Below are 23,802 nucleotides of genomic sequence, written 5' to 3'. Positions count from 1 at the left end.
GCAGAAACTCAGCTCTAGGGGCCTCTGGCTGCTGCTTGGGTTTGGACAAAAGGAAGCAGGAGATGGGAGAGAGGGAGTAGAGTGAGGTGGAGGAATTAATTTCCTGGGCTGCCTTCCTGCTTGGCCATGGCCAAGTGCTTCTACTGAGAGCCATAGTTCCTGCAGGGTAACACCTGCCTTTTCCTGCCCGGCTGACCTGGGGGTGATAACAGCTCCTCACTGCGGTCGGGGCTCAGGGCGCCGCCACTCCTTGGTGGGTTCCCCTGATGCTGCCCACACTTTTGTAAACCGTCCCTTCGCTTTTAAAAATATTAATTATTTGGCTGAGCTGGGTCTTCGTTGCTGCACATGGGCTTTCTCTAGTTGTGGCGAGCAGGGGCTACCCTTCGTTGCGGTGCGCGGGCTTCTCATTGCGGTGGCTTCTCTTGTTGTGGAGCACGGGCTCTAGGCGCGTGGGCTTCAGTAGTCGTGGCTCTAGAGCGCAGGCTCAGTAGCTGTGGCGCAGGGGCTTAGTTGCTCCGTGGCATGTGGTATCTTCCTGGACCAGGGCTCGAACCCGTGTCCCCTGCATTGGCAGGTGGATTCTTAACCACGGTGCCACCAGGGAAGCCCCGTCCCTTCCCTTTTAAACTCTCCTCACTTACCCCCATGTGAACATCATCCGATTTGTGAAATACAGGAATACAGCCTGGCCTTCAGCTGTCTCTGATGCCCCCACTCCTCCCTCCATTTTCTAAACCCCAGGAAGACAGATCCAGGCGGGGAGGCCAGCAGCTTACAAAGTTGCCTTTATTGGTTTCTTACTGCCTCACAGAGTGTCAGGGTCTATCCCTCCCGGGAATATGGCATTTGAGGAGATAAATACTTATTTTGCTCCCTACTCATCAGTAGGGGGAGGTTTAATAAAAACAGTAATATAATAACAATAATAATGACTGTGATCAATAATAAAATGCCCCTATGATCCCCTAATACACAGGTGGTTGAAGCTTTGAGAAAAAGGACCCCCCGCCTTTCTGCGAAGGGCCAGAGTGTGCCTGGAAACCCGTAGGGTGCCCATCTCCCACCAAGTAGCCCTTATAAATACCCCCCCATCCCATCCCTGGCTCGGACTTATCTTCCTCCTGGACAGATTAGACGACAACAACGTCAGTTGGCTCGCAGAGCCCCTCCCTCTTCCCACCCCCACCGACCCCCCAGACAGCAGGCGCCTGTGCCCGTGCTCTCCCAGCTCCCTCTCCCTCCACCCTCTCCTCTGGCCTCTCTCTTCTCCATCGCTCCTCCGTTTTCCCTCTCTCCGTCTCCTCTGGATGGCTTTCACCTCCTCCCAATCACTCTCCCCTCCTCTTGCACTCCCTTTCCTCCCCCTTGCCTCTCTCACCTCCTTCACCGACATCCTCTTTCTCCTTCTCTACCTCTTCCTCTGGATTAGAGCCTGTCTTTCCTGCCTTGACCCTGAGCAAGACTGGGGTATGCCCCAACCCAACCTCCTCGGAGGCTAGACAGTCCACAGCCGCGACCCCAGGCTGCTCTGGCCCCTCTCTGTCCCTCTTCTGGACTCTTGCTCACAGGACTCCTGGGGCTTTGGCCCTGGAAGTGAGAGCTTTGGCAAAATCACCCCGGGCACTGGCGCAGAGGGGCCCCCAGGGCAGAAGGGGGCCATCCTATTCCCCATGGCTAGCACAGGCTGGGGTTGGGAGCAGAGCGAAGGGCGGGATGAGGGCTGGGAGTCAGATCCCCCCAGGCCCTGTCCTCGCAACCCGGGCCAGGCCCGCCCTGAGTCCGAATTTCCACACGTTCCGGACCAGCCGGAATATGGCATTCCTCAAGCTCTTTGCTCTCTCGCGTCTCTCGGTCCTGGGATTGGGTGTTGGGCCCCGCCGGAGGGTGTCAAGGGGAGCTCTCAGATTCAGGGGCCGGGGGGAGGCTCCGGGGCCGTTCTGAGACCTGGAGTGGAAACAGAAGGAAGTCAGGGTAGAAGGAGGAAGGCAGGGGACTTCCCTGGTGGCACAGTGGTTACGAATGCAGGGGACATGGGTTCGAGCCCTGGTCCGGGAAGATCCTACATGCCGCGGAGCAACTAAGCTCATGCACCACAACTACTGAGCCCGCGAGCCACAACTACTGAGCCCGTGCACCACAACTACTGAAGCCTGTGTGCCTAGAGCCCGTGCTCCGCAACAAGGGAAGCCACCGCAGTGAGAAGCCCGCGCACCACAACGAAGAGTAGCCCCTGCTCGCCACAACTAGAGAAAGCCCGCGCACAGCAACGAACACCCAACGCAGCCAAAAGTAAATAAATAAATAAATAAATAAATAAATTTATTAAAAAAAAAAGGAAAGAAAGAGGAAGCAGGACTCTTCCCTCACCAGGTCAGTGCCTCCCAGAGGCTTCCCCAGGACACATCCCTTGCTGCAGCAGGGCCATCGGAGGAGGTCAGATGTGAGGTGGGGTAGGGGTACGTGAGAAGAGCCTGAGGAAATCCTACTGAACTCTGGAGCCCAAAGCAAAGCCCCTTTGTTCATTCACTCCATTCTACATTCAATCAACAAATAGGCTTTACTCCAAGCAGAAGACAAACTTGACCCCCACAATCAGGGAACCCAGATGAAAATCACAGCACAGCAGGATCAACAGTTAGGAGGTGGAGGGAGGAGGGCGGCAGTGACCACGTGACCAGGCAGCCAAGTAGTCTCCGGAGAAGCTGACAGTGGTGCAGAGCCTTGAAGATGGCCTGGGCCTTAATCAGGTGGACGACAGGAAAGGGCATTTCAAGAGAAGCAGGGGAGACAGCAGGGGTAAGGTCTTGGAGGTGTGAAAGAACATGGTGGTCCCAGGGCTCTGAGTGGCTTGGTGTGGCTGCAGTGGGAGCGGCAATTGGAGACATGGCTGGAGGGGGAGTGGGAGCCTTCCCAAGTCCTTAGATCTTCCTGGTCCCCAGCCAGAGTGGACTGCTCCCTCCTCTGACCTCTCGCCCACAGGAGTTCCTAGAGTGGGAAATCCCTGGCAGTCCAGCGGCTAGGACTCTGCACTCTCACTGCTGAGGGCCTGGGTTCAATCTCTGGTTGGGGAACTAAGATCCCGCAAGCCATGTGGTGTGGCCAAAAAAAGAAATCCAAGAGCTCCCCTGCTGTGGTGCTCTCCCCTTGTGCCAGGTACCTCCTACAGGTCTCATAACAATAACCTCATTTTACAGGCGAGACAAGCTCAGGGAGGCTGGGCACCTCGCCTGGGGCCACACTGCTGGGACAGTCAGAGCCAAGACGGTCAGACCTAGGCTGACCTGCTTCCAGGCCCCTGCTGGGACCCACTAAGGGGCGAGACAGGGGAGAGTCAGCATCTCTTAGCATCCAAGGCAGGGATGGGCTCAGCTTGTTCTCTGGCCTCAGGTCCCAGCACAGGGCCCAGCACGAAACAGAAATGCCTGCCTTTGAATGGGGAAAGGGAAAGCCCCCACTGGCTCACCTGTATCAGGGAGGCCACGGGGCTCAGAGATCCCTGGGGGCAGGACACCGACTCGCTGGACAGAGACGTCCAAGGCTTCCTCTTCACTGCTCCAGGAGCAGGATGAGCAAGGGGACAAAAATCCAGGGTCAGGTTTGAAGGGTCCAAAGGGGATTGAAACACGGGGGAGGGACGCAGAGGTGGTGGAGGCTGTGAGGCTGTCCTTACTGTGGTCCGCGTCTCCAGCTAGGCCGTCACTGCCCATGGAAGCAGGGCGCCGTGGGGCCTCGGAGAAGCTGTGGGGCCGCTGCGGGCCAGAGCTGCGGGCACCTTGGCCCTTCTCTTCCGGAGCCTGTTGGGGACAGGGTGGAAGGCTGGAACCTGGTCAAATGAACTGCGTACGGCCTGGACGCCCTGAGATCCCGGGTCCCAAGTAAGCAGAGGACGGTGATTGGCTCAGACTCACCAGGGAGGCTTGGGATTGGCTCCAGAGGACTCACACTCACCAGGGGCAGGTCCCTGGCGCTGGGCCTTCCGTCTGCAGGGCCCACGTGCACCAGGTGGTTGAAGTTGGTGGGCGTTGAGATGAGCTTGGAGCGCACAAAAGGGTCCTTCAGCATCTCCCTACAGGGGGAAGGGGTGAAGGGAGGGAGGCGGCGAAGGTGACACCTCCCTGCCCTCTCCGGGACAGCCAGGCTCGTGCTTCGTCCCGCCCCCAAGAGTAGGAGGTCCCGCCCAGCTACCGCCCCACGCACGCGCACCTGCGCTGCTGCTGCAACTGCTCCTCCGACACGCGGAAAAAGAAGCGGCGCTTGCTCTTGGTGCGGAACAGCTGGCGCCGGCTGTTGTCGGTGAGGATGGGGATGTCGAACTCGTCCTTATCTGCAGGAGAAGCAGAGAGCTGGGCGGTGCTCACAAGATCCCGCGGCGCCAGTCAGCTGGTGCTCAGGGTCACACCCCTTCCTCCCACCCCCACTCTCCCTCACCTGCCAGCGGGTTCCTGAGGTAGGTCAGGCGGACCTTCTCGGTGCCAAAGAGGAACAGGGAGCCCTCTGGGTTCAGGGGTCGCACCTGAGGCAGCAGACACAGAGGTCACGCCATACTACCCGACTGCACCCCAGTCCAGCCCCAGGGATCTGAGCAGGCCCTCACCTTCTTGAGTGGCACCGTCTGGACCCATTCTGCTTTCCTCACGTCAAACACATCGATGGCATTCTCGCTCAGCACTGTCAGGTAGGGGGCTGCATAACCTGTAGAGTGGGAAACTGTGCTGTGCAGCCCCAGGCAAGTGAGGCACCTCTCTGGGCTTGTTTCCCCCTCCCTATCACAGGAACACCCTGTGTACTGTCACAGCCCCATAACTTCCACGCCCCACCAAAGGTCCTTCTCCCGGTTGCCCCACCCAACCTCCATAGCAAGTTAGAGATAACAATCAGGGAGCACTCACTCTAGCCACGTCAGGCCTAGTTCTAACCATGTTGCATATTTTTCCTCCTTTAATTCTCAAACAACTCCGGACAGGTGGTATTATTGCCCCTAACTTAAGATGAGGCAACGGAAACCCCAGAGCTAAGTCTCACTCCGTGGTGAGAGTTGGGAATTGGCCCCCAGCAGTCTGGACCCAACCCACAGGCCTCACCCCCAGACGGGCGATTGTTCATGAAAGGAGTGCTGTCCCTCTCTTCCAGGCTGTAGCCCATCACACCAGCTACCTGTGGACATGTGAGACTCCCCCGCTGCCCTGTCCATTCATTCATTCATTCCTCCAAACATTCATAGCCTCCGGGGTGCGCTTGCCTGGGCTGGGTACTGGATGTGATGAAGAATTGCCGCCCCCCCCCCCCCCAGAAGGTGCAGAGAGCCAGGGCAGAGGTGTGAACAGAGGTGGGGCAGCAAAAAGGAGCAAAGGACCGATTGTGGGGGGGAGGGAGGGAGTGTGAAAGCTGTAATGATAATGACAGCAATCATGGGGGTCATTTCTGGAGGGCCTACCAGCTCTAGGCCCTGAGCTGCCACTGGGGCTGGACTCGGTTAAGAGTCTGCCAGGTACGAAAAGGAGAGTATTTCAGGCAGGGGAAGAGCATGGGCTAAGGGACGGGAGGAAGATCCCGTGCAAGCCACCGAGGGCGTGGTCGGGCAGGAGGACACACGCTGGCCTCCAAATCCAAGCTCAGGACTTTGGGCAGGGCCCTGTCTTCCGCCAACATGTGGGCTACACCGCAGGCGTCGGGCCCCACCCAGCCTGGCCCTCCAAATGCCTCACCCCAACCCGTGGGCACTGCTGGCCACAGCAGCTCTTGGATGCGGGACTTGCGGCCGGCGCCGTCCACATAGACCCCGGCGGTGGTGAAGAGCAGCAGGAACTCACTGAGACTGAGCTCCACAGCGCCCAGGGCCTCGCCCAGGCCCCCGCGGGATGGGGGCAGCTCCTCAGGCACCAGACCGGCTCCCAGCGCTAAAGGCGCAGCCTCATTGAGCAGCGGGTAGAGGGTGAAGGCGCCAGCCGCGCCCACGCACAGCCGGTCACCCAGCAGCCCCAGGCTCTGCACAGGTGCTGGTGCCTGCAGCTCGCGGATGCGGCGCTGCCAGGGCCCCGGGCCTGGACCCAGTTGGTAGCAGAGCACCTGGCGCTTGACTGCGACACAGAGCACGGGGGTGCAGGCCTGCAGGATGCGCCCGGCTGCCAGGGCCTGGCAGCCTCGAGACTCGGGGATCTTGGCACCTGATGCCTCCACGTTCTCCAGCTCGGCCAGGGCAAAAAGGCGCACGCTGGGGCCGCGGCCGCACAGCACGACCAGAAGGCCCGCGGCGGGGCTCACAGCCAGCCTCTGCACCCGCCGGCACTCACCCACCTGGAAGATGCCTGTGGGGTTGGCAAGGGAGAGTGTCACCGGCAGGTCAGTGAGGAGCGGGTCGGTGCCCAGCCTCCTCTGTCCCCTGGGGCTGACGCGCACCCACGCCCACCCTGGCCCAGTCTGGTAGGTACCGTTGCTGTGCAGGTGGATCACAAACAGCCCCTCCTCAGTGCCCAGAGCAAGCCGTTTCTGGTCTGGTGGAGGGAGGGAGGGAGAGGGTCAGGTGTCCAAAGGTCCTTCCATAGGCAGAAGACTGGGCAGTCCGCCTGCCCTTGCTAAGCTTAGGTTTCTCCTGAGGGCACTGTCCCTGCATCACTGGACCCTTCTGTCCCAGAGTCTGGACTGGCTCTAATAGGGAAGGGCCACGGGGACAGGAGACAGGGTGAGAGGCCCCCCCCACCCCGAGCTGTGGGATTTGGGGTAAGTCACGTCACCTCTCGGAGCCTTGGTTTCCCCTTATGTAAGACGGGGATAATAGTGGTTAACCTTTCTCACACAGCTGCCGAGGCTGTGAAGAGATGCAGTGCTGGGTGAGTGTTAAGCTCACGGCAATCCTGCTCCATAAATGCCCTTGTCCCCTGGCTCCAGACTGACACAGGGGACCTGGAGGACGCGGGCAGTGGCTCCTGTAGCTCCTGTCCTGAGGGACTGCAGGGAGAGGTCCCAGCCCGCCGGGTCAGGGCTGCTTCAGGGCCTGGCTGCTGGGGGAGGCCAGGGAGCCTCCTCTCCTGTTCCCCAGCTGTCCGATACTGAGGCCCCACGGTGCACCAGGCTCCTGGCTGAACACAGCAGCCCCACAGGAGACAGTGTGAGGCTCCCCCGTGGTCACCTGGCTGCTGGTAAGAGTCAGGAGCGGAACCCTCCTTTATCTCTTCCTAAAGCCTCTGCTCTTTTCGCTCACTTGAGATTCTTTTAGAAAAAGGAGAAAGGAGGGCGCAGAGAAATGGAGTGGCAGAAGCCAGGCTCCCAACCCTCAGCCCAGGTCCCTCATCACACAGCTGTGCCCAGAGGAGTGGGGAGGAGGACATGTGCAGGAGAGTCCACAGCTCAGGGCTGCAGGGACTGGGCAGTGACAGCGACCCTAGTGACCGTGGCAGGCCGGGACTCCTCCCCCGAGCCTGCCTGGGCGGCGCCCCCTCTGCGTGAGGCTCACCGATGATGGCGGCACAGAGCGCGTGGGACAGCAGCGGCAGCCCGTTGTCGTAGGCCTCCTTGAGTGTGTACACCGGCCGGGGCCTGGGCCGCGCGTCCAGCAGCAGCTGCTGCAGCTCGCCCAGCACCTGCAGCCAGCGTTCCCGCTCACCCTCGCTCTCCGCCAACAGCAGCACGGTGCACGTGACAGGCGGCACCGTCAGCTGGGAGGCCGTCACCTGTGGGCGGGGACCCAGGCTGGGGGGCAGAGGGCCAAGAGCCAGCCGTCCTTCCTCCCGTCCCTCTCTCCATGGGCTGATGCTTATTAGCACCCGCATCGGCTTGCCCGGGGCAGTGCTAGGTGCCGTTTTGCAGCAGGTGATAGGCCAGGTGGGCTGGTCAGACAAGCATGGGGACGACTCCGGAGCCCTGGGACCAGTGCCATTGGAGGGGAAGGATGGGGCATCGTGGGACCACAGGGTGGGGCCCCCTCACCCAGGCTAAGCAGTGAAAGACGACTTCCCAGAGGAAGAGACATTTCTGCTGGAGCCTGGGGGATGAGTGGAGTAACCCGGAGTGCTTGAGGTGGGGGAGGGGCAGGGAGCCGGTAGGGTCAGAGATGTGGGGCCTCAAGGCTACGGTTAGGAGCACGCTGTGGGCGATGGGAAGCCGCAGAAGCGTCCTAAACGCGGCAGGACACAACCAGCTTCATATATGGAAAACTGCACTGCAGGATGAAGTGTAGCTCCACGGACCAGAGCGGAAGCCACTGTAGCCATCCACGTGGAGGCGAGGGGGGCGGGAGGAAGGGGGCAACCATGGAGATGGAGAAAAGTGGCTGGAGTGGGGACAACACAGAGGCAGATAGAGGTCTGGTCCATCACCCTCCCCCCCGCCCCGAACTCACCCTAAAGATGCGGGGCAGGTCCCTGGATTGGGCGTGGATAACATCCAAGGCCAGGACAGGGGTGGCCGAGAACTGGGGGTCCCTGGGAGGTTCATGGAGCAGGTCAGAGGTCGCACGGCCCCGGCTGCCCCCTTGACCCACACATCCCCTGCCCCAAACTACCGCCTGGCACCCACCTCAGATCCAGTGCCTGCAGGAGGGCCCCGCTGGCCGGGCTGAGCCTCGGGTCTGGGGCATCAAACAGCAGCAGGCGTGAGTCACTGAGGGCGGCAAACACTCGCTGCCAGCCCCGCCGGACACCCGAGGGCCGTGGCACCTGGGGGGAGAGCAGGCGTGGGAGGGCCTGCCAGGGCCCAGCCACCCACGCCCGTCTTCCTCCTCCCCCAGTGCTGGCTCACCGACAAGAAGCCCTCGTAGGCGGTGCCCGTGCCCGTTTCAGGGTGCACTCCCAGGGCCGTGTGGAGGAGGTCAGGGGGCACGGGGCAGGGTGGGGCCTGTGGGGCACAAGTCGAGTGACAGAAGTAGCCGCAAGCTGTGGGGAAAGCGGGAGCCGACGGGTGCTGTGAGGTGGGGTGCGGACAGCCCGGACCCGGGACCCTGGGCACTCCCAGCCCCAGCTCCCCTCGGGCCTGGCACGGATTCCCCATAAAGTGAGAAAAGAAAAAGAAAGCGGAGCAGTGGGAAATGCTGACCGGGAGGCGCCAGTGGCCTGGGCTGAAACCGCCTGGGTGTGGCAGGCTTGGGGCCACTGCCGTTCCCTCCACCTAGGGGCTGTGGCTGGCGCATGGGAGGCTGGTGTGCAGGGGGATGAAGTGGGTGAGGGTCTCACCGTCACAGCCCAGGCCCTGGCGGCCCAGGCCCAGCATCAGCGAGGTGCAGCGGAGACACTTGGTGGGGGATGGGAAGCTCCGGGGGCGCAGCGTGTGTGAGCCAGGCTGGGGAGGGGACACGCACATTACCCATGCCTGATCCCGGCCTCCGAGGGCCTCGCACCGCCCCGCGCCCCCACCGCTGCCACCAACCCAGCCACCCTGAGGTTCGCGCAAGACCAGTGCATTTGAGCCAGGTGGCAGTGTGAACTCTGAGCCCCAGCAAGCCTGTGGTCGTACTCAAAACTCATTGCCCGTTTTTGGATTGGGTTGTTTGTTTTTTTGTTATTGAGCTGCATGAGCTGCTTATAAATTTTGGAGATTAATCCTTTGTCAGTTGCTTCATTTGCAAATATTTTCTCCCATTCTGAGGGCTGTCTTTTGGTCTTGTTTATGGTTTCCTTTGCTGTGCAAAAGCTTTTAAGTTTCATTAGGTCCCATTTGTTTATTTTTGTTTTTATTTCCATTTCTCTAGGAGGTGGGTCAAAAAGGATCTTGCTGTGATTTATGTCATAGAGTGTTCTGCCTATGTTTTCCTCTAAGAGTTTGATAGAAGACCTAAACAGACATTTCTCCAAAGAAGATATACAGACTCCCAACAAACACATGAAAGAATGCTCAACGTCATTAATCATTAGAGAAATGCAAATCAAAACTACAATGAGATATCATCTCACACCAGTCAGAATGGCCATCATCAAAAAATCTAGAAACAATAAATGCTGGAGAGGGTGTGGAGAAAAGGGAACCCTCTTGCACTGTTGGTGGGAATGTAAATTGATACAGCCACTGTGAAGAACAGTATGGAGGTTCCTTGAAAAACTACAAATAGAACTACCATATGACCCAGCAATCCCACTACTGGGCATATGCCCTGAGAAAACTATAATTCAAAAAGAGTCATGTACCAAAATGTTCATTGCAGCTCTATTTACAATAGCCCGGAGATGGAAACAACCTGTGTCCATCATCGGATGAATGGATAAAGAAGATGTGGCACATATATACAATGGAATATTACTCAGCCGTAATAAGAAACGAAATTGAGCTATTTGTAGTGAGGTGGATGGACCTAGAATCTGTCATACAGAGTGAAGTTAAGTCAGAAAAAGAAAGACAAATACCGTATGCTAACACATATATATGGAATTTAAGAAAAAAAAATGTCATGAAGAACCTAGGGGTAAGACAGGAATAAAGACACAGACCTACTAGAGAATGGACTTGAGGATATGGGGAGGGGGAAGGGTGAGCTGTGACAAAGCGAGAGAGAGGCATGGACATATATACACTACAAAGCGTAAGGTAGATAGCTAGTGGGAAGCAGCCACATAGCAGAGGGAGATCAGCTCGGTGCTTTGTGACCGCCTGGAGGGGTGGGATAGGGTGGGTGGGAGGGAGGGAGACGCAAGAGGGAAGAGATATGGGAACATATGTATATGTATAACTGATTCACTTTGTTATAAAGCAGAAACTAACACACCATTGTAAAGAGATTATACTCCACTGAAGATGTAAAAAAACAAAACAAAACTCATTGCCACCACCGCCAGCCCCACTGCAGTCTGCCAGCCAGGACGCACGTGGGGGGAACCCAAGCGGGTCCTTGGAGACCTGGCAGAATGGCTTGGTGCCCCCGCTCTGCCCCGCTGGGCACTGACCTTTGCAGGAGGACCTTCTGCAGGGGGTGTGGTAGCAGCAGGCGTTCTGGGGAACACAGCCTGCAAGGGAGGGCGAGCAAACAGGTGAGCCATGCACAGGCAGAGGGTGGGGCCCAGCCGCCCCAACTGCGGGTCTCCTGTCGGTCCTCACCCCCAGGCGCAGGCTGCGGCAGCCCTCTGGCCTCAGCTCGGGCTCCAGCCCAGGCTTCAGGGCCTCTCCTGAGACGCCGGGGTCCTTGGTGGAATCCTTCTGGGGAATGGGATGGGGGCAGAGTCAAGGTCCCTGGTCCTCCCCTGGGACTCTGCCCCAGCCAGCCCTGCAACCGTTCTTACCTCTGAGCTCCAGAAGGACAGGAAGGGAATCAGGGAGTTTGAGGGCTTGGTGCCTGCAAACAGAGGGCATGGGTCACTGGGACCAGGGACTCCACCCTAACACTTGTCACTGAGGAAACCAGGGGCCAGGGCGGGGACCTCAGTTTCCACCTCAGTAAAATGGGGAAATGACCACAGGCCGGGAAGGGTTGGGGGGCTGGCAAACAGCAGGTGCTCAGTAAGTGCTAGCTAGCAGATAGTGGGTTAGGCAGCAGAGTCTGGAACAAACTCTTGTCTCCACAGCCCGGCCAGGCTGTCGTGGGACTCCCTTGGTGACCTGGAGCAGAGGACTTGCTCTAGGACAAGGCACGCAGATGGCCACTCACCCCCCGGCCCATGGGCCCGCAGCTCCTCCCGGAGGGTAGCCAGCTCCTGCTGCAGGCCCTGGTTCTGCCTCTCGACCTCCTGCAGACGGCTGGGGAGAACCAGGCAAGAGCTCGCCACAGGCCTCCGCGTGGGTCCTGGGCCCCTCGCAGTGCCTGCCCGTGGTCTCACCTCTCGGCCCGCAGCTGGGCCTCCTGCACCTGCGTCAGCCGCTCCTGCAGGCTCTGCTTGGCCCGTATCTCGGCCTCCAGTGCTGACTGCAGCTCCAGCCTGGCCGACGCCTCCATCTTCTGCAGCCGCCGTGCCTTCCACTGGTGATCCTGGCGGCCAGGGGGAATCATCGTGAGATGCCCCGAGGGCCTGGCTACCTCAGAGGCCCTCTCCCACCACACCACCTGGCCAGGCTCAAAGCCCCAGCTCTGCCCCTGACCCGGTGTGAGTTTAGGCAGGTCCCTGATCTTCTGTGAGCTAGCGTCCCTACCCATGGAGTGCGGCTCCTGCCACCCCTCCCCCTGGGTGTCCCCGGGGCTCACCAGCGGCCGGGCAGGGAGAGTCTGGGTGCCCACGTTCCGCAAGGACTCCAGCTCCTCGGCCATCTTGGTGGCCAGCGCCTGCAGGTAGCCTCTTGACACCTTCTCATCATTCACCCTGATTGGGAAGGGGGCTCAGGGTCAGGGGCTGTGCCCTCAGCCCAGCCTGGGCCCAGCCCCCACCCACAGCCCCGGGGCACCCACCAGCTGAGGATGTCGGCAATCTGGGCCTCCCAGTTGCTCTCCGTCTCCCGCTGCGCGCCCTCCAGTCTCTGCTTGCTCTGCTGCTCCCGTTGCAGCTCCTCCACCAGCTGGGGGCCCGGTGGGAAGGAGGGCTCAGCCCCCAGGGGCCCCAGCGCCCCTGAGGCCCACCCGTGTCCACCCTCGCTCACCCACTATGGCTGACCCGCAGCCCCGGCAGCTCTGCCCACCCGGCCTGCCGGCTTCCCACCTCTCTCCCGCCTCCTGCCTGTCTCTCCGGCCCTCTGCCCGCCCTGCTCACCCGCTGCTGCTCCCGGCTCAGCTGCTGGTTCTCCTCCTGCAGCCGGCACAGAGCCTCCTCCTTCCCACGCGGCCTGCGGGCGACGAGGACGACTCCGTGACTCCCAGCTCAGGCCCTCGCCCTGCCCCCTGCCCCAGCTGCCCAGCTCACCCGTGGCCGTGGGGCTGCTCCAGCTGCACACGCAGGGCAGCCACCTCCTGCCTCAGCTGCGCTTCCTGAGGCCTGCTGCCCTCAGGCAATCCTGTGCCGTTGGTCTCAGAGGCGGTGTAGATGGTCTGCAGGACATGGAGAGGGATCAGGGCAGGGGCCCAAGAAGCCATGGCCCACCCTACCCCTGGAGCCTGGCCCTGAGGACCCTGAGTGGAGTCAGGCCAAGAGAAGTGCCGCTTGGCAGGGGGTAAGGCCCCACCACCTTGATCTGGGGAGGCTCCTTCTCCAGGCTTCGTTCCTGCCGTCTCTGGAGCTGCGTCACCTCCTGGCTCAGGGTGGCCACCTGGGCCTGCAGCTGGGATGGGGTGCAGAGGCAGCCAGTGCTGACCTTGTCACCCCAACTCTTTTATTTTTTTGGCTGTTCCTTGCGGCACGTGGGCTCTTAGTTCCCCGACCAGGGATCAAACCCGCGCCCCATGCAGTGGAAGCGCGGAGTCCTAACCACTGGACCGCCGGGGAAGCCCCTGTCCACCCCAACTCTTGGCCTTGCTCCAGACTCTCAGGCTCTGCCGACTGCAGCAGGAGCGGAGGCATGGGACCCTTGCCCACCCTACCTGTTCCCTCGCTCAGGCCTCGGCCAGCCACAGAGGGGGTACAAAGGCACTTGGTGTTCCCGGCACTCCCCAGCCTTCCTCCAGCCACAACAGAGGTCCTGGGGGCAGGGCCCTGTTGCTGTCCCCCCACCACCCATCACTCACCTCCCTCTGGGCATTCCAGGCTTCCTCCAGCTGGGAGTTCAGGGCCTGGGTCTCGCTGGCCATGGCCACCTCTCTCTCCTGGGCCTCCTGCAGCTTCCGGAGCAGCTCCTCCTGCCACCTCTGGGCCCTGCACAGCTCCTGCTCCTGCGCCTGCAGCCCCGCCCGCACCTCGACCAGCTCCTGGGGTCCACGTGGCGGTGGGGAGGGCAAGGCCTGGAGTCAGAGCACGGACCTCCTTAGCATCGAACTCCGGGCCACTCAGCCACCTCCCCAAGCCCTACCTGGAGGAGCTGGTCTCTCTCCTGCTGCACGTCACTGTCCTGGCCTGGGCTACCAGCCGGGCGTCCGTCCACCTTGCTGTCCCTCGGCGTCTCTGCCAGGAATTGTCACTGAGACCCGCACATGCTGAGAGCCCAGCCTCAGCCAGGAACTCTACGTGCAGTATCTCACGGGACCCTCACCCCAGCTCGGCCCATTTTCTACACGCAGACTCCAGAGAGTTTCAGCTGCTTCCCTAAGGTCACACAGCACGTACGTACAGAACAGGGGCTGGACTGGAACCCAGGTTGGACTCAGGTGTGCTGGGAAAACAGCTCGGCCCCCAAGGTGAGGGTAGAGGGGAAAGAGACGGGGTGCTGGGGGGTACCTGACAGCCTGCCCTGCAGAGTCTGCACTTCCTTCCGTAGCTGCTCCAGTTCCCGAGGGTCTGAGGGGGTCTGCAGAGCCTCTGTGTTGGGGGCACCCGCAGGTGAGGAGCTCGTTCTGCAGTGGCAGCCCCCGGGGCAGACCCACCCTGCCCAGCCCAGCCGGCTCCCCCGTACCTTGGAGCTTCCGGCTCAGCTCCACCTTCTCCTGCTCCAAACAGCGAAGCTTCCGCTCCAGGGCAGCCAACTGCTCAGAAGTGCTCTCAGGGCCCAGACTGGGGAGAGCAGGGCAACAAGAGTTGGCAGAGAACCAGCCCCCAGCCTCCTCCATTTTTCTGCATGCAAACATTCATTCACCTAAGAAACACCCACTATGCACCAGCTCTGTACCCAAGTCTGGGCTCTGTGCTGGGAATAAAAACAATCAAGACCAGGGCTTCCCTGGTGGCGCAGTGCTTGAGAGTCCGCCTGCTGATGCAGGAGACGCGGGTTCATGCCCCGTTTCGGGAAGATCCCACATGCCGCGGAGCGGCTGGGCCCGTGAGCCATGGCCACTGAGCCTGCGCGTCCGGAGCCTGTGCTCCGCAAATGGGAGAGGCCACAACAGTGAGAGGCCCGCATAACGCAAGGAAAAAAAAAAAAAAAAAAGAGTTAGAAAGCATAAAAAGTAGCAGAGAGAGCTGAGGATGCAATAATAAAAATTAAAAATACTCTAGAAGCAATCAACAGGGATTAGATAATTCAGACGAATGTATCAGCAAACTGGAAGACAGAGTAGTGGAAATAACGCAAGCTAAATGGGAAAAAAAAAGAAATTAAAAAAATGAAGACAGGGACTTCCCTGGTGATACAGTGGTAAAGAATCTGCCTTACAACGCATGGGACACTGGTTTGATCCCTGGTCAGGGAACTAAGATCCCACATGTCACAGGGCAACTAAGCCCATGTGCCACAACTACTGAGCTTATACACCTCAACTAGAGCTGTGTACCACAAACTACAGAGCCCACACACCCTGAATCCCATGCACCACAACTAGAGAGAGAAAATCTGCATGTCACAACTATAGAGAAGCCTGTGCCCCACAACAAAGAGCCCACATGCCACAACTAAGACCTGACACAGCCAAAAATAAATAAAAATAAAATAAAAATGAAGATAGTTTAAGAGACATCCAGGACAACATCAGGTGCATGACCATTTGCATTATAGGGGTCCCAGAAGAAGAAGAAGAGAGAGAAAAGGACAGAAAACTTCTTTGAAGAAATAATAGCTGAAAACTTCCCTAACCTGGGAAAGGAAACCAACATTCAGGTCCAGGAAGCACAGAGTCCCAAACAAGATCAACCAAAAGAGGTCCACACGGGCACGCCCCCGGCCCTGCCGATGCAGGGGACACGGGTTCGTGCCCCGGTCCGGGAGGGTCCCACGTGCCATGGAGCAGCTGGGCCTGTCCGGAGCCTGTGCTCCGCAACGGGAGAGGCCACAACAGTGAGAGGCCCGCGTAAGAAAAAAAAAAAAAAAAAAAAAAAAAAACAATCAAGACCAGACCCTGCCCTTAGGAGGCCCCAGGCTGTTAGTGTGGGCAGCAGCCCAGAGCAGTGGTTCCAGGGTCCCCGGGTCCTGGTTCAAGCCCCAGCCCTGGCCCTTACAAGCTGTGTGACCTTGAACATATCAGAATCTCAGTTTTCTCACAGGAAAATGCAGGTGATGCTAGGGGCTCTTCCAAGGGCCGTCAAGAGGACTCAGTGATAAGGGCCCAGGGGACCCCACGCCCAGCACATAGTGAGCGCTCCACGAGTGAGGGTCAGATGCATCCGCATCTGTTTACACTTTGCAACTCCCACTCCCCCAGGACCTCGCTGCAGTCTCAGACCAGCCCCACAAATGGAACTGGGCTGAGAGCATCCTGCCCATTTTATAGGGATACAAAGTGAGGCTCGGGGAGTGGTCCTAGGCCTCTGGCTCCGAGTCCAGTACTCGCCCAGCCAGCCGTGGAGGGTCCTGTGAGGGCCAGATGCTGGGGCAGGACCCATAGGAGGCATAGCCGCACCAGGACCTTGAGGGCATGGGGGACTGTCCAGCTGAGGGCTCGAGCACACTTCCCCAGCACCTGTCTCATGTGGATACCAGGTGGGCCAGTTGGTTACTTTCCCAGGGTCCTGATGGGCTACGCTCCTGGTGTTCTCCAGGCCAGCAGACCCCAGCTTCCCACAAGGTGTGTGAGGACTAGACTCACCTGCCTGAGGTATAGGTGAAACCCACAAATGGCAGGTGGTGGCCTAAGAAGGTCCCGTGGGAGGGTGGTGGCAGGGTCCCCTGCAGGAGGAGAAGGAGAGGTACAGCTCTGTACCTGTAACAGGTACAGCTCCAGGCGGAGGTTTGAGACCCAGGAGACCCCCTGGGACCGAGTGCCAACCTCCTCCTGCTCAGGCGGGAACCTAGAGGGATAACACAGCCCCCCCCACCCACAAAAGACTACAACTCCCATAAGTCTTTGAGGTTCCGGCCTCCCAGGTGCTGCTGGGAGTTTTCTTTCTTATGATTTCTGATTAACAGGATGACACTTGTGGTCAAAGGACCTTCACTTGGCACAACCCACCTCAGTGCAGGTGAACCATAACTCCCATGAGTCTCTGGGGTCTGAAGGCCTCATCCCCAGCCCAGCAACTGCTTTGGGAAACTTCGCGGTGCGGGGGAGGGTCCCATAGCCACTAAGATTCAAGGCAGTTTCCCCACTGCTGTGGGCCCCTCCACTCACCGGATGGTTGAGGGTGTCGTCATCCACGTCGAAGTTGGAGGTGTCCATGGGCCCGCGAAGCTCGGGGATGTAGGGGGCAGTGCTAGTCGCCAGCCGCTCCCAGTCTATGCCTTCGAAGAAGGGGTGGTTCCGGAAGTCGTCCAGCCCTCCGTGGCCCAGACGCTCCTCCTGGCGGCACAGCAGCTGGCGGATCAGGTCTTGGGCACTGGCCGGCACATCGGGCGCATCTAGGGGGAACTGCAGGTGGTCCTGCAGGCCCGGGGGAGGGGTGCAGGTGAGTGTCCAGAATCCCACCCTTGCCTCCGGGCATCTCCAACCTCGCAGACTCAGGAGTCCCGCTGCCTTCCCAGAACCCCAGGGCCTGGTGGCCAGACCTCATGGTTCATGATCTTGCCGTAGGTTTCCACCAGGGATTCAGCGTAGAAGGGCGTCTCCCCAAAGAGCAGCTCGTAGGCACAGACCCCCAGGGACCACCAGTCACACTGTGGGCCGTAGTGGCCCCTGCCCTCCTCCATGGCCTGCAGGATCTCAGGGGAGATGTAGTCGGGCGTCCCCACTGCCACCGACGAATCCACCTGTGGGTGGTGGTGTTGAAGACGCCATGACCATGGCCTCAGGCTCGGCCCCTCACCACGGCCTCGGGTCTGGGCCTAGCACCCCAACTCCCTAGGGCTTGGCTGGCATGGTGCCCACACCTGGGCCCCAGGCCTAGCCCCTCCTTCCCCTGGGAGTCTGATGCCACCTGCACTAGGCCTGGTGACTCCCGTTCCCCTGGGAGTTCTCCCAGCCAGGTTCTCCTCTGTCCCCATCTAGGGCGGGGTCCCTTACCATGCCACTGTTGTTGAGCTGTAGGCAGGAGCCAAAGTCGGCCAAGCGGATGTGCCCATTCATGTCCAGCAGGACATTGTCCGGCTTGACGTCCCTGGGGGAGGACAGGGAGAGTGAGGGGCTTGATCTGTGCATGTGGATGTGCATTTAGGCACATGCCTGGGTGTGCGAGTGTGTGTATGCTCGCACATGTTCCTGCATCCACATGTGAGCAGTGTGCCCACGTGTGGGAGGGGGGAAGGATGGTGGCCAGGCCTCCTGGCTCCCAAGAAGGAAGTTGGTTAAGTTGGGGAGAGGGACCCATAAGGACGACCCTTGGAGGCAGCTGAGTGTACCGTGGGGAACACAGAAGTCAGACTCCCCCAGTGCAACCCACGGCTCGGCCACCCATTGGCTGAGTCACTATGAGCTAGGTGCTTACCTGTGCTAAGCCCTGACTACCTCATCTGGAAAATGGAATGATAGCCACTCCCATCACACAAGGTTTTGGGTGTGAGAATTCAAAGGTTCTGTGCATACGAAGCACCCAGCACAGCGCTTGGCACTTATGGGTCAGCTGCCCCCAGAGCTGTCAACAGGGACTGAAAGTGCAGCAGGGGCTTTGGGGACCCCACCTGTGGACGTAGCCCAGCTCATGCAGTGAGTGGATGGCCAGCACCATCTCGGCCAGGTAGAACTGGGCCAGCTCGGGCGGGAGACGGTCCTCAAAGCGGCTCAGCAGAGTGAGGAGGTCCCCTCCAGCGTAGTAGTCCATCACCAGGTACTAGAAGGTGGTGGGCAGGAGGCAAGAATCAGATGGCGGGGGGGCACCTGCCCCAGGGACCCATCTCCCACCTGCCTCACAGGGGTTCCACAGGGCTCTGGGAAGGCAAGGCTGTGTCTCCCAGAAACTCTGGGGCAGCCAGCTCCCAGCCAAACCTCAGGCAGGAGGCTCTAGGCCTGAGCTGGTGGGGAGTGGAAGCCTTTTGGTCCCAGTAGGAGGGTCTCTCTCTTCCTGGATCAGTGCTTCTGGCCCCCAAAAGCCTTCTCCTTTGTCCCTAGGTAACCCCCCTCCAGCTTTGCTGAGCATCCTCACCAGGTACTCCTCATCCTGGAAGGCGTAATGCAGAGCAGTCACCCAGCGGCTGTCCCCCTTCACCAGAACGTCCCGCTCCTCCCGGAAACAGGCCGTCTGCAACAGTTTTGGGGCACAGGGGGTAAGGGAGGGGGGTGGGATCGGAGCCCAGGAACCCCACCTTGCCAGCTCAGGGGATGGAGGAAGATTCAGTAAGTCTAGGAATGTGGATCAAGGTCACCTGTGTGAGCCTGAGCCCGTGCTTTATGGCTCTGGGCCTCAGTGTTATCATAAAGAAAATGGGGGGACTTCCCTGGTGGTGCAGTGGCTAAGAATCCACCTGCCTATGCAGGGCACACGGGTTCGAGCCCTGGTCCAGGAAGATCCCACATGCCGTGGAGCGACTAAGCCCATGCGTCACAACTACTGAGCCTGCACGCTGAAGCCCGCTAGCCACAACTACTGAAGCCCACATGCCTAGAGCCCGTGCTCCACAAGAGAAGTCATCGCAATGAGAAGCCCGCGCACCACAACGTGGAGTAGCCCCTGTTCACCGCAACTAGAGAAAGCCCACGTGCAGCAATGAAGACCCAACGTGGCCAAAAAAAATAAGGAAGAAAATGGGAACAATTCTGCTTGTTCTAAGAAAGGCTTATTGTGCGGAAGGGATAGGAGGAATACGCGCTGCTGGGGGTGGATCCTCTTCCTGTTCGGCAGCCATGCCCGGCCGCTTCCCCTGCAGGTCTCAGAGGCCTGTAGCCACCCAGAGTTCCCCCAGACGCAACACTGACCTCGGCCCTCTTCAGCATCTCCCACTTGTGCAGCATTTTCATGGCAAAAATCTGGCCACTGTCCCTCTGCCTCACCACAGCGACCTGAGGCCACAGAGAGCACTGAGGTCAGTCCAGCCTGGGTGCAAACACCCTCCTACCCGCTACCCCAAGGCCCTTTGCTCACCTCCCCGAAGGCCCCTCGGCCGATCACCTTCAAGATCTCAAAGTCATCTCTCTGCAGCTGTAGCTCTTTCACCTTTGCTATGAAGGGACTGACTGAGGGCACACAAAGTGGGGCTCAGAGAGCCTGCAGGGAGGCCCTCTCTCACCTGCAGCTCCCACAAGGCCAGGGCAGGGATGACCTCCCCAGGGATGGCCTGTGGCCAAGAGGTTGACAGGAGCTGCAGCCCATTCAGCCACGATCAGGAAGCGTGGAAGGTGGGGTCCTGGCTTGGCTGACTACCTGGCCCCCCGGAATCCATGGTTCCCTGGACCCCTGTCCCCAGATTCCAGGTGGCCTCTATCCCAGGGGCTGATGGGATTTGTAGTTCTCCCCAGCCTGGGGGCTGACCATGGCTGGCCAGGTCACCCTGGAATGATGGGGATACCATTCCCACCCCCAGCTCACAGTTCTTGGCCCTTTAGCAGGACCAGGCCAGGGCCTGTCTTGGGAAACTGGACCGGCAACATTCCTTGTCCCCAGAGAGGCTTCTCTGCCACTGAGGAGCTGTGGGTCCCTCTGTAGGCACAGAGGTACCTGGCTGGTGTGAGGCCTGGGGCAGCCCCGGAGGACAGGTAGGGCATGGTTCTACGGGGCTCTGGGCGGGCAGGCTCTGTGCTCCCCGTGTGGGGCCTCCTCAGGCCAGAGGCACAGTGAGGTCTGCCCAGGTTCTCACAAGACTCAAAAACAGGGCCAAAACACCTTCCCCTGGCGCCCGACGCTGGCACCTGAGGGTGTGAGTGCTCAGGATCTCCTCCAGGCCTGACCAGCCCTACGACTCTGAGCCCTGCCTCGCTCTCTGGACCTGCATCTGGCCACGAACCTCCTCCTTAGAGTCCCTGACACTCCCAGGAGGGACATGTCCAGCCACTCCCCGGCCCTTCTAGGCCTGGAGGAGCCCCAGGCCTGTGGGAGAGAATTGGGACCTGGAAACTTAGGGAGGTGAGGTGGCGCAGCAGGGGTTGGGGGCAGCTACAGTCTGGCTCCTTGCCTCAGTTTCCCCCTGCCAGCAGGTAAACTCCCTGCCAGCTGGGCAGGTCTGTGGTTGGGACAGAGAGCTGCTCCACAGGTTTATCAGGCAGAACCCCCCCAGCATGGGTGGTGTGGAAACCTCATTACAGAAATTAATTGTCTTTTTCCTGGGTCCATGTGTGCAGCTGGGGAGGAGCAGCTGCAGGTCTGCAAGGGGGAACCCGAGGTGAGGGTGGCTACCCATCAGCCAGACAGGGGCCAAAGCCTGGGGCCTATAGCCAGGAGGACCCAGGCCCCCAGGACAGGCTGCCCAGTCCCCTTGCCTTGCTGCACGGATGGGGGCTCTGGGCAGGAGCAGGGACAAGTTGAGGCAGGAGCAGAGTGAGTCACCGCTCTGTGAGTTACCTGGGGAGATGTCAACAGACAGGCCCCCACGCTGGGGTCCAGGGCAGAGGTGCCAGAGGCAGGCAGAGGGAGCACACGTGTGTGTGGGTATCACAGGGCGTGATGACAACATAGTCAGACACACACACATAAGGTGCAGGAGTACCGGGGAGACAGGTGGGCAGCAGAGGCAGGGGCCCTCTGACTGCCCTCACCCTAGAGGAAAGGGCTGGCACTGGGCCCAACTCACTGGCATGTCTCACAGGCCCCTAACCGTGCCAGGTTGGGCCTGGTGCTGGCCCAGATCTCAGGAGTGCCAGGAATGCTAGTTGCCCACTGGGCAAACACTCGCCTCACTTCGCCCTCCAAGCCAGGCCCCCATGTCCTTCCCCCATGGCCTGGCCGGGCGTGACCAGGGAGCCCTGGGGGTGGCACCAGTGCCCACACTGGATTCAGGGTCATCCCAGGCCAGCCACTCCCAGTGACTCAGATGAGTCAATGCCAGGAAGGGGTGCAGACCCACCTCCATCCAGCCCCCTGCCCCAGCCCTGGGGAGCAGCCCTCAGGAGGCCTGGGCAGCCGCTTGTGCACAAAGGGTCTGAAGTTGGTTCCTGTGTCCAGTCTTGGGTGGTCTGGTGTGCAGGAAAATGGAAGTGTGGGGTGGGGTGGGCAGGGGATGCCTGCGAGTGTGCACTACCTATGGATCTGTGAGCGGAAGCAGAAAAGTGTGTATCAGATCCAGCGTGGGTGCGGGGGTGGGCAGGGTTCCCTGGGTCTCTCCAGGAGCTGCACGTGAGTGTCTCAGTGTGTCTGTGGAATGTGGGAGCCAGAGAAAGCATGTTTGTCAGTGGGTCACATGCACAGGGGTCTCCGTGTGAGAGGCTGTGTTCTCACAGGTCATGAGGTGACTCTGTGTGGAGCGTGTACTGTGTACATGTGTCTGGGGTCTACATCTGGGGCCAAGTTTCTGTGTGTCTGAGTGAGATGTGTGTGGTGCACACGTGCCAGGTTCTGGGAGTGGGAACAAGTGTGTGTGTGAATCTGAATAAGGGTAAGGTGTGTAGGTGACTGAGAGGGCCGGGGTCAGGTGGCACGTATCAGGGCCAGTGCTGGTCGTCTGGGAGGGGGGGAAACCTGTGGGAGTGCGGCTCCCCGCGGGAGGATCTGTGGGCGTGGAGCACGGAGGGAGAGGCTCCTGGCGCGGTGTCCCTCGGGCCAGCCCCCCACGGTCCCTCCCTGGCCACTCACCCCAGCTCAGGAACTGCGCCACGTTGCGCTCCCGCCGCAGGGGGGCGCTGCTGAGCTCTTGGTGCAGCCCCAGAAGCAGATCCAGGAGGCCGTCGAGCCCCGGGCCGCCGCCGGCCTCGCCCCGCGCCAGCCGCTCCAACGCGCGCAACCGCCGCTCCATGGCTGCGGCTGGAGTCTAGAGTCGAGCTGCCCGCATGCCTGCCCGTCGGTCCGTCCGTCTGTCGGTCCGCGCGTCCTCCCCCCACCCTCCCGCCCTCCCCGCTGTCACCTTCCTCCGGAGCCGCCTGCGTGCCCTCACCTGGGCGCCGCGCCCCACCCTCCGCCCCGCCCCCCGACGGACGAGCAGGTGTGCGCCGGCCAATGGCAGACGCGACTGGAGGTGAAGGTGGGAGGGCGGAGGCGCGCGGGGGCGGGCCCAACTCCCGGCCAGGAAGTGGGGGGGCGGGCCCCGAAGAGTAACTCCTGGGCGGGGCGGAGCAAGGAAGGCGGGGTGGGTTAGGGGTAGGGGGGATGGGGGGTGGGGATGGGGAGAGGGGGCGGGGTGGGGGAGGGGGAGGAGAGGGGGAAGGGGTGTCCCATCGCGGCCCGGACGGCCGCACTTATCCTCTTGCAGCCCCAGGCCCAGGCCCACCATGGCTCTCGCCGGCCCCTATCCTAGGTGGGGGATGCCCAGGACACTGCAGCTTCCCTCGTCCCCTGGAACAGGGGCAGCCTCTCCCTCAGCGCGGGGAGAGGGGCTGGGGACTCCCGCGGCCCCGGAGCCGGATGGGAGTTGTAGTCTGCTCCCTCCCCGGGATACCGGCCTCTCGGCACACCCTCCAAAAAACTGGCTAGTTTCTGATTTAATGTTGTTTGCATCGTTACAGCCGACCTGGGAGACCGGTAGGTGAGGCAGGGATGGTTACACCCATTTGGCAGATGGACACACTGAGGCTTGGGAAGAACGAAGGTGAATTGAAGGGCTGAGGGTGAGGAAGCCTCGCAGCTAGACCCTGGAGTGGGGCGGGGCTGGTAATGTCGCCACAGGCTTTTTAAGCCTGGGAGGCCCGCCTGGAACGTGAGGGCCAAGGAGAGGTCGAGGCTGGGCTGGAGGAGGTGGGAGAGGGGAGGGACTGACTCTGCCCAGTGATATTTCTGACTTCTGTCCAGCTGTCTTCAGCTGGGCTGGACCAGACGCCGTGGGGCTGTGGGGCTGTCCAAGAGGAGGGACCAAAGGGTGGGGCATTTTAGTGGCTTCAGACAACAAATTCTTCCATTAAAAAATCTCTTTGGAGATTTGCCTCCCCCCTCAGATGGGGACCTTCTTGAGTCCGTACAGAGTTAATTTGCCAGTGTTGAGGGGGGAGGCACTCTATGAAGTTCTGAGGAGCTGAACTGAGCATCCCTAGCAGCACACAGGGGGCTTCCCCCAGGG

The 23,802-nt window shown here is 60.3% G+C and overlaps 1 protein-coding gene across 1 annotated transcript; it reads right to left on the bottom strand.

Annotated features, from left to right (window-relative positions):
- Positions 1-1,890: 1,890 nt before the first annotated feature.
- On the bottom strand, positions 1,891-22,548 carry CDC42BPG (CDC42 binding protein kinase gamma). The gene is made up of 37 exons (XM_007462039.1): positions 22,389-22,548; positions 19,749-19,840; positions 19,583-19,666; positions 18,813-18,908; positions 18,352-18,500; positions 17,738-17,831; positions 17,284-17,484; positions 16,910-17,158; positions 16,388-16,467; positions 14,326-14,423; positions 14,151-14,231; positions 13,786-13,877; positions 13,505-13,684; positions 13,009-13,101; positions 12,747-12,871; positions 12,597-12,669; positions 12,299-12,405; positions 12,098-12,212; positions 11,736-11,884; positions 11,567-11,655; positions 11,202-11,254; positions 11,020-11,118; positions 10,869-10,928; positions 9,168-9,273; positions 8,737-8,870; positions 8,515-8,654; positions 8,339-8,420; positions 7,454-7,670; positions 6,432-6,494; positions 5,709-6,308; positions 4,598-4,695; positions 4,432-4,516; positions 4,207-4,327; positions 3,952-4,069; positions 3,674-3,797; positions 3,467-3,552; positions 1,891-1,947 (listed from the first exon to the last, which is right to left on the bottom strand). Exons 1-37 carry the CDS (start codon positions 22,546-22,548, stop codon positions 1,891-1,893), a joined length of 4,650 nt encoding a protein of 1,549 aa, XP_007462101.1.
- Positions 22,549-23,802: the final 1,254 nt, after the last annotated feature.

Source organism: Lipotes vexillifer, unplaced genomic scaffold (genome assembly GCF_000442215.2).
Source record: "Lipotes vexillifer unplaced genomic scaffold, Lipotes_vexillifer_v1.1 scaffold1129, whole genome shotgun sequence".
Lineage (NCBI taxonomy): Eukaryota > Metazoa > Chordata > Mammalia > Artiodactyla > Lipotidae > Lipotes > Lipotes vexillifer.
This window is presented reverse-complemented; position numbering and strand designations above follow the sequence as displayed.

Excerpts from the sequence above, each read along its gene's own strand:
- CDC42BPG (XM_007462039.1), bottom strand. The coding sequence starts at position 22,548 with ATGGAGCGGCGGTTGCGCGCGTTGGAGCGGCTGGCGCGGGGCGAGGCC. Across the intron at positions 6,309-6,431 it reads GATCCACCTGCACAGCAACG|GCATCTTCCAGGTGGGTGAG; the intron begins GTACCTACCAGA and ends CCAACCCCACAG. Across the intron at positions 3,553-3,673 it reads AGCTGGAGACGCGGACCACA|TGAAGAGGAAGCCTTGGACG; the intron begins GTAAGGACAGCC and ends CTCCTGGAGCAG.